The sequence below is a fragment of the Zophobas morio genome, unplaced genomic scaffold, assembly GCF_036711695.1.
Source record: "Zophobas morio isolate AGI-343-1 ecotype UQ-CSIRO unplaced genomic scaffold, CSIRO_AGI_Zmor_V1 ptg000017l, whole genome shotgun sequence".
Lineage (NCBI taxonomy): Eukaryota > Metazoa > Arthropoda > Insecta > Coleoptera > Tenebrionidae > Zophobas > Zophobas morio.
In genome coordinates, this window is record NW_026972122.1 from 1,359,978 (window position 1) to 1,376,349 (window position 16,372).

General features: G+C 32.3%; 1 protein-coding gene across 2 annotated transcripts in view; it reads right to left on the minus strand.

The window, feature by feature from the left end:
- Positions 1 to 5: 5 nt before the first annotated feature.
- The window catches only part of LOC135130509 (ATP-binding cassette sub-family C member 4-like), a 63,217-nt gene continuing 46,850 nt past the window's right edge, over positions 6 to 16,372 (minus strand). Inside the window, exons 1-9 of one of the 2 annotated variants that reach the window (XM_064057906.1) lie at positions 8,509 to 8,614; positions 4,025 to 4,168; positions 3,743 to 3,976; positions 3,269 to 3,696; positions 1,850 to 3,215; positions 1,480 to 1,804; positions 1,282 to 1,432; positions 1,002 to 1,232; positions 6 to 954 (exon numbers count right to left, since the gene is read on the minus strand). In XM_064057906.1, the coding sequence (XP_063913976.1) occupies positions 53 to 954; positions 1,002 to 1,232; positions 1,282 to 1,432; positions 1,480 to 1,804; positions 1,850 to 3,215; positions 3,269 to 3,696; positions 3,743 to 3,976; positions 4,025 to 4,101 (3,714 nt within the window). In that variant the 5' untranslated portion in view covers positions 4,102 to 4,168; positions 8,509 to 8,614 and the 3' untranslated portion in view covers positions 6 to 52. Of the gene's footprint in view, positions 955 to 1,001; positions 1,233 to 1,281; positions 1,433 to 1,479; positions 1,805 to 1,849; positions 3,216 to 3,268; positions 3,697 to 3,742; positions 3,977 to 4,024; positions 4,169 to 8,508; positions 8,615 to 16,372 lie in introns of those variants that run through there. The other variant, XM_064057907.1, reaches the window with a different exon arrangement.

A 16,372-nucleotide genomic window follows, 5' to 3' on the forward strand; every position in this document is an offset into this window, starting at 1 on the left:
ACAAATGAATGAATAGTTGGTTTATTCTCGTAAAAACACACACACATACACGCTATCGGGACAACCCGGCCTTCGCCACCATCTTGCAAAAGACGCCATTTTCGTTTTGTACCAGAACGTCGGGTGCATCAAATTCCACGATTTCTCCTTTATCGATGACCATAACCTTGTCGAAATCTAAGATTGTTGTCAATTTATGAGCGACCATTAACACAGTGCAGCCCACAAAACCCTCTTTTATGATCTTGGAAATGATGATGTCGGTTTCGGGATCTACGTTGGCAGTGGCTTCGTCCAAAACCACAATCCGACTTTTGCTAACCAAGGCTCTAACTAAACAAATTAGTTGTTTTTGGCCACAACTGAAATTCGAACCTTTATCAACGATTTGACAATCCAAAGCCGGTATCAGATGTTTCAAATTTGCATTGTCTATGGCGGTCCAGATTTCGTCGTCGGTGTAGCAACCGGTGGGGTCGATGTTGCTGCGAATCGTTCCATTAAAGACAACTGGGTCTTGAGAGATCACGACGATGTTCGACCTAAGGGAGTCTAAAGAGATCAATTTGATGTCAATGTCGTTGACGATGATGCTGCCCTCGTATTGATACAGTTTAAACAGGATTGATATCAACGACGATTTGCCTGCGCCGGTTCCTCCAACAATTCCAACCTTCTCGCCAGGTTTGATAACAAAATTGATACTTTTGAGAACGTGGCCTTTGGATTTTTCGTACTCTAGATGGACGTTCTTGTAGGAGATTTTGAAAGAAGACACGTTTTCGAGCAAGCGGCCACTTCGGTTTTCTTTTTCTATGTTGGTGTATTCTAGGACTCTTTCTACTGATGTCATGTGACTTTCTAAATCCGCCCATTGTCTTATACCCCATTGTAAGCGTCCTGGTAGTGATAAAGCCTGGGAAATCGCTAAACCAACACTACCGGCTTGGGTATCTAAAAACAATTTTTTGTTGTAACTACAACCTCTAGACAATGCTTACCTTTGTCATAGACCAGAAATCTGATGATAATCACTGCGATGAAGAAATTACACAGTAGGTCCAAAGCGTAGGCAAAAAACCTAGAAGCACTTTGTTCCATGTAAATAGTCGAAGTGTGAAGATCTTGATGTCTGTCGAACTCTTTCTTCAGAATGGATTCAGTTCCAGAGGCCCTGATTGTCGATAGACCTTCCAGAGTTGCATTGAGATGACCAACCACAGGACTTCGGGCTAAAAGCTTCCACTATCAACCACCAATCGATAAAATTGATAAACTCACTTGCTGAGTCGAGTCTCTTTATACTTCTCCCCGTTGGAATGTAAAAAAATCGCATGAAAAATAGTACAACGAAGAAAATGACAATAGGAATTAAAAAATAGACGTTGACTGACACAATTAATACCACGGCACTGATAAAGTTGAAGACGAACTAGAACAGAGTTATTAAATTGATAATAGTCAATCGAGTGTAGCTACCTTTAGACACTCGTCCACATTGAAAGGCAATAACTCGTCAATCGTGTACATGTCCTTAGCAAACCGGTTTAAAATATTCCCAAAATAACGCACATCGAAAAATTTCATCGTGGCATTGATAACTGATATCGTCATACACTTGTGAAGAGCAGAGGCAGCTTTAGCCGCAAAACTATAGTAGGCAAAGATTCGTGTTGTCAAAAAGATAGCGGATAGAACGATCGCCAAAGTGTACAAGTTTAACTGTTTTCTGTCGTTGTCTAAGAGTTGTTGATATTCCGTGGTATTCGTAGGTGAAGTGGCTAAATTTTGTTGGCTGTTGACCCTACAAAAATAGTATAGTTGTGGTTCAAACCTCAAACCCACTTACCATCTGCTTACCGACTTCTCTGAGTAACCCAGCCCCGTTTGGGTCGCTATGTAAAGTAGGAGAACCCAAGACATGATGAAGAGACCACCGGCGAAATTTAAATACTTTTTGTAGACACCAAGCTCGACTTTGCCTTGTTTTGCCTTCTCGTGGTAGATATTTTGGTACGGTTTTTGGTCGAGTAATTTCGTGGTTTCACTAATTTCCGATTTTTCGCTCTCTAGAGTGTCAGTTTTGACGTTATTGTCGTCCGTCATTAAGTCATCGATTGTAGTTTCTGGTAACTCAGCGACTGTCACGCTCTTAACACTACCATCAACTACTACAAAAACGTTATCACTCCTATTAAAGAATCGTCGGTTGTTGGAAACCAAAACCACGACTTTATTGTCGAGAAAATTTTTCACACATTCCGTGAAAACGTACTCTTGTAAATAAACATCCAAAGACGATAAACAATCGTCTAGCAAGTAAATATCACTGTCATTGTACACAGCTCTAGCCAAATTGATTCTAACTTGCTGTCCTTTGCTTAAATTTCGTCCACGATCATCGACAATAGTTTCGTCACCTTTTTTGAAAGTACCAAGATCCGTATCTAGGGCACAAACCCTCAAGACTTCGCGGTACCGTTTTTCGTTATATTGTTGACCAAACAGGATGTTTTGTTTGATACTGGATGGGAACAACCACGGTTCTTCGGAAGCGTATGAAATGGTACCCACTCTTTCTAGACCAGAATAACCCAAACCTTCCACTATGGTTTGTAAAAGTGCGGTCTTGCCACCACCGATTTTCCCACTGATAATATTAACCCCAACACCGAGTTTCAAATTAACATCTTCTAGAACCTCACAATCGCCAACTTTGATGGCCACGTTTGTCATTTGTATGAAAGGTTTGACGTGTTTGTTTTCTCGTTGCACGGTTTTGGTAAGTTCTTTATCCGTGAGGAGGGTATCAATTCGGCGTATTGAAGCTACTAGTTCAGACGATCGAAGTATTCCCAGGGGGATTGATATGGTCATGGGTGATCTTAAAGCGCGCAGACATTCCCGGAGGAAGAACGCTATTTCGGCAGTCAGTTGATTCCCTAGACCTGTGTACGTGGTGATCAATATGTACCAGGTTAGAGTGATGATGAAGGTTCCAAGTTCCGTGAAAATGGATCTAGCAAAATAGAATAGTTTTATCTTCTTCATTTCTTCCTTCCGAGCTCGTAAAATTTTTTGGCAGAAGAAATCCTCCCACTTGTACATTTTGATAAGTTTGATAGCTGATAGGGTTTCTTGACAGTATTGTAACCGTTCGTCGGTGGCTTTTGCAGCTTTGATTCGGAAGTCGGACGTGAGTTTACCCAAATACACTATGAAACGAATTATCAAAGCGAATTATCAAAAATTGATAGTGATAACTCACCTTGGAGGGGCACCACTAAAACCAAAAGTAAGAGACCGATTAAAGCAGACACTCCTATTTTCGAATACATGATACACGAAGCTACCACTAGTACTATCAACGAAATCCACATGTCGTTCAAGAAAATTACCATATTTTCAAAACTGTTGACATCTTTGGAAATCAGAGTGACGATTTTTCCTATTCCATTTCTCGACAATGAACTGGTGGTCAATTTTAGAGATTTTCGGTAAATAAGAGAGCAAAAGGCGGTTTTGATTTTGATTCCTAGCTCCGTCATGAGGAAGCGGTAGTTGTGATTATAGGTACAGATGGCAAAATTTAGCCCTATTACAACTACGGCGTAGTAGACGGCATCGCTTTTGCTAAGCGTGGTTTTAGGTGAAAAATAAGAAATAAACTTTCCTTGGGCTTTGGGAAGGATCGTTCTGGAAAAAACTCACTAGATTTAAAACCACCGAAACACTTACCTACATCATGATCATTTTCATGGTTAGTTGGACTAAACCCAGAAGAAAGTAGTACCTGCCGTAGCAACTCCATAGCAACCGATAACTCGAAACTCTATCCTTCTGAGATCTCTGTGTCAAGAATTCTTTTTCCAACGTATCACCAACCTTCGACGCTTTAAACTGTGGAAGGACTTCGTAGACGTCATTTTCAGTTATATCTTGCTTGAACCCTTTTCTCAAAAAATCGAACGAAAAACTGCAAAACAATTAGTTTTTCTGTAACGCGATTCCAAAAGACACTTACAAAAATGTTATTGTTGATAGGACGTTCGCCCTTTGTTTCGGGTTAATTTTCTTTTTTCTTTCTTCACCATGATTCATGATCGGTCTCTAGCACCATGTGCGGGGAATGCGAGGGCAATATTCCCTAGTGAATCCATTATCTAATCTAAAACAAATATACAAAATTTGAGACGTGCGAAATTTGTCATTTTATCGCTTGTTCCAAGAAAAATTGTTTTGTACACAGAGATTTGATTTAATCTTAATAAATGCAGAAAGAAGTTATGTGGCACGATTATCATACGTTTGCTAATTATTGGAAAATAAGGCTTCTAATTTTAATTTGCGTTTCATATCGTATCATTTTTCACAATATATAGTATCATCAACTGCAATGGGCACATAATACAAAAAATATACAATCGACGCATTATTTATTTTGTTCGACCCGGAGCTATAAAAAAAGGGGAGATAAACAGAAGTGTGATAGTACTTGGTTTATTTAGATCAGATTTAGTATACATTTTATTTCCGTGTTTTGGTGCTTTTATTAGACACATACTCTCTAAAATGACTCTATTTACTCTTATAAATATATTTTAAGAACTTCATGTGTATGACTAATCATCTAATCATCTCTACCAACAAGGTACCTGTGCTAAGCATCAAGTTTTTGGGAAAAAACGAGAGCGCTTAAATAATTAATTAGTCATGTTATCTGCGTTATGGAGACAAAATCAAACAAATTTCATTTTCTTTTAACGCAAATGCACCGCTGATGCTTGTAATCTGAACGTGCTAGTAGTCAAACGGTTAAAGTTAAGCATGTTCTGAGAAATTGACAATTCATTTTTTGCCGTTAGTTATCGGCACTAAATATGTTTTATACTGTCCGCATTTGTGCGGGATGCGCTCTCTTGGAATTTACGACACTGGTTTTTACGTCGTAGGGGTTATCACAAAATAAAATCGCAAAATCAATTTTCATAATTTTTCAAAGAAGTGGGATTTGTGGGACTATATTTCAAAGGCGAGGGAAGTTCTTTCGAAATAACCTTCCTCCAATTCTTTGTCGCCTATTTTATATATATGTAGCCCTTTTGGCGGTGGTCTTTTGTCGGTTTTTTGCCTTCTTTGTAGCCTTTTTTGTATATATTTTTTTACCGTTATTTTTTTGGCGAGTTTTTCGTCACTTTTTTGTTTTTTTTTTGGTGTCTATTTACCAATTTTTGTCAGACTGTTTTTGACTGTTTTTGTAATCTATTGTTAGCTTTTTGTCCTCGTTTCTTGGGCATTTTTTGTCGCTTTTTAATCGCCGTTTTTGTCGCATTTTTTTCACCTTTTGTTCTCGGTTTTAATTTGTGGCCTTTTAGTCTTCTTCTTTGTCGTCAGTTTTTTATGGCCTTTTTTGTCATTTCTTTTATTAGGAACGTTTTACAATATTTTTGTCTCCGACTTTTTGGGCCTTTTGTTTCTTTTTCGTATCCTTTTTTATGTTTTTTTGGTTTTATTGATGTTTTTTGACAATTTTTTTCTTTTGGATTTTTTTTGTTTTTTTAATTCTTTTTTTCGGACCTTTACCTCAATTTTTCGCCTTTTTTATATCTCTTTTTTTGTTGTTTGTGGCATCTTTTTGTCACCTTTTTCCCCTCTTTCTTGGGATTCTTTGTGTTTTTTATCGCTTTTTAGTAGCCTTTTTTTATCGCATATTTTTATGTCCTAGCTTTAGCTTTCGCTTTCGGTTTTTATTTATAGCCTTTTTTCACTTTCATCTTTTTGTCTTCATTTTTTATCGCTATTTTTTTGTGTTGTTTTTGGAAATTTCTTTTATTATGGACATTTTTTGATAATTTTGTCCCCGTTTTTTGGGTTTTTATTCTTTTCTTCATTTCTTCTTTTCTTAGAAACTCTTACTATTTTTGTGATGTTCTGTGGACCTTTTTTGTCGGATTTTTATTGATTGTTTTTGTAATCTATTGTTAGTTTTTTGTCCTTGTTTTTAGGGCCTTTTTTGTAGTTTTTTCATTGTTTTTTAATCGCCTTTTTTGTCCCATATTTTAGATCCTTGTTTTACCTTTTGTTTTCGGTTTTTTGTTTGTAGCCTCTGTGCCTTCTTCTTTATTGCTAGTTTTTTATGGTATTTTTTGTCATATTTTTGTCCCCGATTTTTTGGGCTTTTTGTTTGTTTAATTTCCTTTTTTATATCCTTTTTGGTTTTTTGTGGTGTTTTTTTGGCAACTTTTTTCTTTTTTGTGAAGTTTTTTGTTATTTTTAAATTATTTTTTCGGCTTTTTTACCTCTTTTTTTTTTTGTTTTTATATATATTTTTTTTGTTGTTTTTTAAGCTTTCGTTTTTTTGTCTTCTTTTGTATCACTGTTTTTTTTTGTGTAGTTTCTTTTATTATGGACTTTTATCGATATTTTTGTGCCCGTTTCTTGGCTTTTTTGTTTGTTTTTTTTTAATTCCCTTTTTTATTCTTTTTGGTTTTCTATGGTTGTTTTTAACACATTTTTTGCCATATTTCTTCATGGAGTGTTTTTGTGATCTTTTATAGCTTTTTTCTGTCCTTTTTTCGCTTCTTTTTGCTTTTTTATTCCATTTTTGGCTTTTGTTCTAATTTTTATAGCCTTATTTATTGTTTTTTTGGGAGTCTTCTTGTCACTTTTTGTTTGTCGGATTTTTTTTCAAATTTTTGTGATCTTTGTAGCTTTTTTGTCCTCCTTTTTTGGGCATTTTTTGTCGTTTTTCGCTTTCTTCTTTGTTATTGCTGTTTTTTGTAACTTTTTGGCAATTTCTTTTATTATGGACTTTTTTGATATTTTTGTCCCAGTTTTTTGGGGCTTTTTTACTTTTTTTTTATTTCTTTTCTTTTAGATACTTTTTACTTTGTTGTGTTGTTTTTTTTTGCATCTTTTTTTGTCAGATTCTTTATTGACTGTTTTTGCAATCTACTGTTGGCTTTTTGTCCTTGTTTTTTGGGCCTTTTTTTGTCGTTTTTTATTGCTTTTGGCTTGTTCTTTATCGCCAGTTTTTTATGGCTTTTTTTGTCATTTCTTTTGTAATGAACTTTTTACTATATTTTTGTCCTCGTCTTTTTGGGCTTTTTGTTTCTTTATTTAATTTCCTTTTTTTATATCCTTTTTGGTATTTTATGGTGTTCTTTTGGTCTTTTTAATGCAGTTTTTTTTGTTTTCTTTTTTAATTCTTTTTCGGATTTTTACCTAATTTTTTTCGTCGTTTTGTCTTCTTTTTTATCGCTGTGGTTTTTTGTGTAATTACTTTAACTATGGACGTTTTTCGATATTTTTGTCCCGTTTTTTTTTCGGCGTTTCGTTTGTTTTTTATTTTCTTTTTTATATAATTTTGTTTTTTTTTGTGGTCTTTCTTAATGAAGTGTTTTGGTGAAATTTTATAGCTTTTTCTGTCTTTCTTGTTTTTTTGTCATTTTTTTCTGTCGGTTTTTTTTTGGCTTTTAATTCCTTTTTTGGCTTTTGTTCTATTTTTTAGTCTTTTTTTATATTTTTTTCGTGTTTTTTGAGAATCTTTTTGTCACCTTTTTGTCGAATTTTTTATTGTAGTTTTTTTGTCCTGCTTTATTTTTGCCTTTTTTGTGGATTTTTCGCTTTCTTCTTTTTTTTATCACAAGTTTTTTTTGTAACTTTTTAGTTATTTCTTTTATTATGGACTTTTTTCGATTTTTTTGTCCCCGTTTTTTTTGGCTTGTTTCTTTTTTTGATTTCCTCTTATTTAGATACTTCTTAGTTTTTTTCTGGTGGTTTTTGCACCTTTTTTGCCTTGTCTTTTCATGGAGTGTTTTTGTGATGTTCTGTAGCTTTTTTTGTCCTACTTTTTTTCTCCATTTTTTTTGTCGTTTTTCCTCTTTTTTTGTTGTTTTTCTACAGCATTTTTCTGTTTTTCGTCCTTACTAAAATTTAATATCATCCCACAATGCTAAAAAACTCACTTGAAACATTTGCATAGCATGCTACTTTACTTGTATTTTAGCATCACTCACTTATTTTTATGTTAAAAATTATAACAGTTAAAAAAATTAAATTCGTAAAATTAAATTTTATAAATTTTTATCTGAAAAGCTGGATTATCCCTCAGAAGCGAGGTAAGTTCTGCTAAATAATTTTAGACCCATTTTTTTTTAGAAATTTATCGGAAGTTCAAAAAAATATATATCAAATTGGTTTTGATTTTTTTGAAAACATTGTGAAGTATTTCTATACCTAAACCTAAAATTTAATCGAAGACGGCTGACGACGCGGAAATGGCAATTACACACAACAGTATGGATCAATAAAACACATACGGTTTTCACTACGTTTTCTTCTATCAAAAAGCAGCGCCAACTTGTCGTTTACTACCATTTAAGCGTCACATGTTAAACAACAACTTTTTTATTACCACCTTTGTAATATTTTAATATTATACAGTGTTTTCGTAAAGTTAAATAGGTAAAATAAAGTTCGTACAACCAACAAAAGACATTTACTCACCGATTCACAAAAATTTTATTACCACTCACTAAACAAACCGATTCGCTTGTTAATTTCCCATCAGAATGCATTAATTGTTTGCGGTAACTGCACTCACCATATACTGAGGTTGACACGAGGTCAGTTGTACTTATTAACGATAAAACCACATAATACGGTACATTCATCACTCTGTTTATCGAATAATAAAGGAAACGGTAAATGTTCAAATAGATAGCATGAATAAATAGTTCATATGGTGAATATTTACCACAAAAAAATTGTCATATTTTCTAGTTTTAAATTATCAGTGTTTTCTCTGTATAGTGTATTTGTTGTTTTTTATTTGCTAACTAAAATTTGTCTATTCATTCCTACCAACAATTTGACAGGGTTCCATAGTAAATGACTTAAGTTTTATAATTTTATGAAATTGGTAGGTTATGTATCCGACTTGAATTTCACCCTAGACATCCAAATTTGCAACAACATTTAATATACAGTAATGTAAGACAAACGTTGGCTAATCGTGCATTAGCTCAGTTGGTAGCGGATTCGATACCCTCCTGGGCCATTTTTTTTTTCTTACACTATGACTATTATTATCGTTTTTTTTTTCTAAATAACGAGAGTTTACTAATAAATTTGGAAATTATTTCTAAATTATTCTATTTAGATACTGAACAATAAGAAGAACATTAAATTACAAAATTTAAAGCATTTATTTTACAGAAATTGAGATTTTTTTTGCACAACTGTCTAAGTCTGACTTTTCAGCAAAGTTGAGGTAGAAAATCCAACACGTATTATCTACAAAAAAAAAATATGATAAGCATAGACACTTTAATGGTAATCCTTTGAATTAAATTTTATCAAATAAAAAAAAATGACGTCTAGCTACAAAGTTCTAAGCGAGGCAACAAACTTCAAAAAACATCTTTGGAAAAACCCTACTTTATCAGTCGAAAAACCTTCGGAAATTCTTACCACTCTCTTAGAATTGCACATTTTAATATATTTTCAAAAATCCCAGAATTGTTCGTGAGTTTTAGGCAACTTCATCAAAAGCTCAATTTTCTAAATATGAAATTTTTGACATTTTCTCGAGAATTTCGAAAATTATCGAACGAGATTCTTTTGTTTATTTTGATCTCTACCAGTTGTTTTAGGTTTCATTTATACCAAAATTCCCATTACAACATATATGAATTTTTGTCCGTTTTTCGAACACCCTTCGAAACCTAAGTACTTAAAAATATTTCGACTTGTTAAAATTATTCTAACAATTTTTTCAGAATCGATAAAATAAAAAATGACCGTTTCCCAGATATTTTAAAAATTCCACTTTCAAACTTAATTTTTCGAAAATCTTGTTCAGGAATCATAAACAAGTCACATTTTTCGCGCCACCTCGTCGAAATGTATTTTCCAGAAATCTTTGAACTTTTAAAAAATCCCAATTTTCAGCTTATATATTTTTTGAGTTTTTCGACAACTCTTCGAAAATTACCCAAAGATGTAGATTTCGACTGGTGGAAGTTATTTTCGCCTTCATTTCTCTGAAAATTCTCATCATTTTTCCAGAATCGATAAAATGAATATGACAATTTTCGAGAAATTAAAAAAAATCATTTTCAGACTGAACTTTTTGTAAGTCTTGGTCCTAAACCTTCCGCAAGTTATATTTTTCGAATCAGCTCACCGAAATGTATTTGCCATAATTTTTTGAGGGTTTTTAGGCAACTTTTCAAAATTCTCAATTTTTCGAAATACTTTCAGTGTTAATTTTTGACCGTTATTTGAGCACCTTTCGAAAATTACCCAAAAACATTTTCTTGAAGATTTTGACTTGTAGAAGTTATTTGCGGCTTCATATTTCTTCGAAAATTCCAAAACTTTTTCCAGAATCCATAAAATCAAAATTACAATTTTTGAGAAATTAAAAATAATTCCCGCCGGAAATGTTTGTAAAACTTGCTCCAAAAGCTTCCACTAGTTATACTTTTAGAATCAGCTCATCGAAATGTATATACTTTTTTCAGAATTTTTAGGCAACTTTTCAAAATTCTAGCTCAATTTTTCGATTACTGCCCAATATGAATTTTTGACCGTTATTTGGGCACTCTTCGAAATTTACCCAAAGATATTTTTTCTTGAAGATTTGGACTTGTAGAAGTTATTTTCGGTTTTATATTTCTTCGAAAATTCCAATTTTTTTCCAGAATCGATAAAACGATAACTACAAGTTTGAAAAATTTTAAATATTATATTTACAAACCGAATTTTTTGTAAATCTTGGTCCGAAACCTTCCACAAGTTATGTTTTTCGAATCATCTCAGGGATCAGGGAAATGTATTTGTCATAATTTTTAAGGATTTTTAAGCAACTTTTAAAAATTCTTAATTTTTCAAAACTCCTCAGTATGAATTTTTGACGTTATCCGAGCACAATTCGAAAATTACCAAAGATATTTTTATGTATATTTCAGTTTGCAGAAGTTAATTTCGACTTTAACTTTTTTCGAAAATTCCAAAATTTCTCCAGAATCGATAAAATGAAAATTATAACTTTTGAGTAATTTAAAATATTTTATTTTCAAACCGATTTTCTTGCAAATATTTGTCCAAAACCTTGCGCAAGTTATGTTTTTCAAAAATTTTCAATTTTTCAAACTACCTAGAATTTTTGACCGTGTTTCGACAACTCATCGAAAATTACCCAAAGATGTAGATTTCGACTGGTAGAAGTTATTTTCGTCTTCATTTCTTCGAAAATACCAATAATTTTCCCAGAATCGATAAAAGAAAAATAACAATTTTTGAGATAATAATAATAATAATAATGTTTATTAACGGATATACCTTTACCCTTCCACAATTTATAGTTTTCGAATCAGTTTATCGAAGTATATTTGCCATAATTTTTGGGAATTTTAGGCAACTTTTCAAAATTTTCAATTTTTCAAAACTCCCCACAATTTTTGACCGTTTTCGAGCACCTTTCGAAAATTACGCAAAGACATTTTGTTGTAGATCTCGGTTTGTCGAAGTTATTTTCTGCTTTATATTTCTTCGAAAATTCCAACAACTTTTCCAGAATCGATAAAATGAAAATGACAATTTTTGACAAATTAAAAAAAAATTCAGACCAAATTTTTTGTAAATCTCGGTCCAAAACCTTTCACAAATTATGTTTTTCGAATCAGCTTATCGAAATGTAGGTATATATTTGGCATAATGTTATAAGGATTTTTAGGCAACTTTTCAAAATTCTCAATTTTTCAAAACTCTCCAGTATGAATTTTTGACCGTTTTGCGACAACTCTTTGAAATTTATCCAAAGCTGTAGATTTCGAATGGTGAAAGTTATTTTCGTCTTCATTTTTTCTAAAATACCAATAATTTTTCCAGAATCGATAAAAAGAAAATAACAATTTTTGAGAAATTAAAAAAAATCATTTTCAGACCGGTTTTTTTGTAAATCTTGGTCTTAAACTTTCCATTAATTATATTTTTCCAATCAACTCATCGGAATGTATTTGACATAATTTTTTAAGGTTTTTTAGGCAACTTTTCAAAATTCTTAATTTTTCGAAATACTCCAGTATGAATTTTTGACTGTTATTCAAGCGCCTTTAGAAAATTACCCAAAGAGATTTTCTTGAACATTTTGACTTGTAGAAGTTATTTAGGGCTTTATATTTCTTCGAAAATTGCAATACTTTTTCCAGAATCAATAAAAGGAAAATAACAATTTTTGAGGAATTAAAAAAAAAATCATTTTCAGACCGAATTTTTTGTAGATCTTGGTCCGAAACCTTCCACAACTTATAGTTTTCGAATCAGTTTACCGAAGTGTATTTGCCATAATTTTTGAGGATTTTTAGGCAACTTTTCAGAATTTTTAATTTTTCAAAACTACTAAAATTTTTGACCGTTTTTCGAGCACCATTCGAAAATTACCCAACGACATTGTCTTATAGATTTAGGTTTGTAGAGGTAATTTTCGGTTTTATATTACTTCAAAAATTCCAATAATTTTTCCAGAATCGATAAAAGAAAAATAACAATTTTTGAGAAATTAAAAAAAATATTTTTCAGGCCGATTTTTTTGTAAATCTTGGTCCGACAGTTTCCATAAATTATATATTTCGAATAAGCTCAGCGAAATGTATTTTCCATAATTGTTTAATGATTTTTAGGCAACTTTTAAAAATTTTCAATTTTTCAAAACTCTCCAGAAATTTTGACCGTTTTTTGAACACCATTGAAAAATTTCGCAAAGATATTTTCTTGTAGAATTTATATTCGGCTTTACATTTTTTCGATAATTTCAATAATAATTTTTCCAAAATCGATAAAATGAAAATAACAACTTTTGAAAAATTGAAAAGATTTTATTTTCAAACCGAATTTTTTGTGAATCTTAGTCCGAAACCTTCCATAAGTTATATTTTTCGAATCAGCTCATCGAAGTGTATTTGCCATAATTTTTCGAGGATTTTCAGGCAATTTTTAAAAATTTGCAATTTTTCAAAACTCTTCAGAATTTTTGACCGTTTTTCGAGCACCATTCGTTAATTACCCAAGGACATTTTCTTGTAGTAGTAATTCTCGGCTTTATATTACTTAAAAAATTCCAATAATTTTTCCAGCATCGATAAAATGAAAATGACAACTTTTGAGAAATGTAAGAGATTTTATTTTCAAACTAATTTTTTTGTAAATCTTGGTCCAAAAACTTCCACAAGTTATGTTTTTCGAATCAGCTCATCGAAATCCATTTTCCATAATTATTTGAAGATTTTTACGCAACTTTTAAGAATTTTCAATTTTTCAAAACTCTCCAGAATTTTTGACCGTTTTTCGAGCACCATTTGAAAATTACCCAAGGACATTTTCTTGTAGATTTAGGTTTGTAGAAGGTATTTTCGGCTTGATATTTCTTCTAAAATTCCAAAAAAAAAATCCAGAATCGATAAAACGAAAATCACAACTTTTGAAAAATTGAAAAGATTTTATTTTCAAACCGAATTTGTTGTACTTAAATCTTAGTCCGAAACCTTCCACAAGTTATATTTTTCGAATCAGCTCATCGAAGTGTATTTTCCATAATTTTTTGATGATTTTTACGCAACTTTTAAAAATTTTCAATTTTTCAAAACTTTCCGGAACTTTTGCCCGTTTTTCGAGCACCATTGGAATATTACCCAAAGAGATTTTATTGTAGGTTTCGGTTCGGCTTTAATTTTCCTCGAAAATACCAAAAATTTTCAAAAATCGATAAAAGGAAAATGATAACTTTTGATAAATTTAAAATATTTCATTGTCAAACCGAATTTTTTGCAAATCTTTGTTCGAAACTTTCGCAAGTCATGTTTTTCTAATCAGCTCATCGAAATATATTTGCCATAATTTTTTAGGGATTTTTAGTAAATTTTTCAAAATTTTCATTCAAACTCACTAAAATTTTTGAAAGTGCTTTGACAACTCTTCGAAAATTACCCAAAGACGTAGATTTCAAATGGTCGAAGTTATTTCGTCTTCATTTCTTCGAAAATTCCAATAATTTTTCCAGAATCCATAAAATCAAAATGACAACTTTTGAGAAAATGAAAAGATTTTATTTTCAAACCGAATCTTTTGTAAATCTTGGTTCGAACCTTCCACAAGTTATATTTTTCGATTCAGCTTGTCGAAAATTATGTGCCATAATTTTTTGAGGATTTTTCGGCAACTGTTCAAAATTTTCAATTTTTCAAATTTCCTCAAAATTTTTGACCGTTTTTCGAGCACCATTTGAAAATTAATTACCCAAGGACATTTTCTTGTAATTTTTGAGAAATTGAAAATAGAAAACCACAAAATAAATACCCGTACCTGAAGTAACGTTCTCCTGTTAACTTTGAACAAACCCTCTCCAGATATATAAAGAGGTCTTTGGGCATTCATCATCATAAAAAGAATGTGCTTTGGAATCTGACTAGTTCTTGCATTGTACCAATCTACTTCATAAATTTCATTAACCAAATCATCCACCTTTAATACAATTGATAACCCAAATAATTACAGACACTAAAATATTACCTCTACTTCTATATTACTAGCAGACAGAAAACCATAACAACACTGTGCCAGCACGGCTACAATATAAATAACCGCCATTAACATTTGATCCCAAGTTAAATCACTAAAAGTGGAAACATAATTCATAAAAGATAACCACTTTCTGAGTACTTACACCACATTTATGGTATAAAGCTGAACGCAAATACCCTCAATTGTCATTAAATACTGAAACAAGAAGAAAAGAGAAAAGCTTTTATTAAGCTTTGAGTGGACGCTGTAAATTTTGAAAAATAGAAGTATCATACCAAAATATCATGTCGTACACCTACTTGGTCAAAAACAAATGAAACCTAGTACACTTTTTCAGAATCTGAAAACACTTGTCCTCTTTTTTGTTGTTACAATTTTCACCAATTCTGACACTCTGAATCGTCTTCTTCAAAAGAAGAAACTGAATTTCGAGCTCCCCACACATCAACAAGAACGTGGAATCAACAAAGCAGTCCATAAAAGCCAGCTCGAACATATACAAACATTGAAAAAAATAAATAACTGGTAGATACTCCGGCTTTGGGACCCAACACGGCTGCGGTAAATCTTGTTCTTTGTAAATTATCGGACCCACAGAATAATAAATTGCTACAAAAACCGTCATTATTGGTAAAGTTAGACACAAACACTTCAACATGATCAGTTTTCACCTAAATCCATCACCAAGTTCTTTTCCAAATAAATCGTGTTTCCAGAACTTTCTACGATCGGAGTGAAGTTCTTCCCAGATGCTACCACATCTCAAAATGACAATTTTTCTCATGACAGCCTGAAACATGACCTGAGTACCACGAAAATAGCCAGTTCTAGAACTACATGTCCGTATGTAGACAACGACTGCAACGTCGCACTCATTTCTAGAACACTTTCCACGTAGAACAAGTTAGTGCAAATTAGAGCAAACAAGATCAGCAGAATTGGAAATGCGATAAATTTTTGGACGAAGTTCGCCACAGTGGATTTTTGGGTTGATTTTAAACCACTCATTTCAAAAGTATCGAGCACGAAATCGAAGTGGTGGATTTCGCTTCCAGACATTTTTTCTGGATGGTGAAAGATGTATGAAATGAGCTTTTATATGTTGGAGTTGCATATTAGAAAGTTTACTGGATTTGTAACCGGTAATCATAACCGATTATAATTCTATGCAATCATTTCAACTTTCTAAATCAAATATTGATAAGCTCCTTACGTCGGCTGTCTTTGTAGGTGAAGTTGGTTCAGTGACTTTATCTTAGATTTTAAATTTGGAAGATGTAACTGGCCAAAGTTTATAGTTTAGGTAGATAGGGTGGGTGGGTGGGTGGGGCTTATATTTTCCTTTTTTTCTTAATATACGTAGTCATCTTGTCATAACAAGAACTTAGAACATGGTTAAAATGGTATATTTTTGCAAGGAAATATGGATTCTGCAATTATGGGGCGGAGCCTAATTGCAAAACCGATATTTCCTTATACAAATTTTCCATTTTAAACATGTTTTAAGTTCCATGTTGTGAAAAGAAATCTACACATATTAAACAAAAAGGCAAAATGTAAGCCCGCCCACCCGCCCTGTCTCTATTGTGATGATTTTTTTATTCGCGGTGAACCAAGGGGGAGGAGCTTAACTGCAAAATACTTATTTCTTTACAAGAAATCACAAACATGTTTCTGAGTATCGTGTTGTTCAAAGATTACTATGTATATTACGAAAAAAAGCCAAAATATAAACCCCGCCCACCCACCCCATCTCAATTGTGATGATTCTTCTATTCTTAGAAAT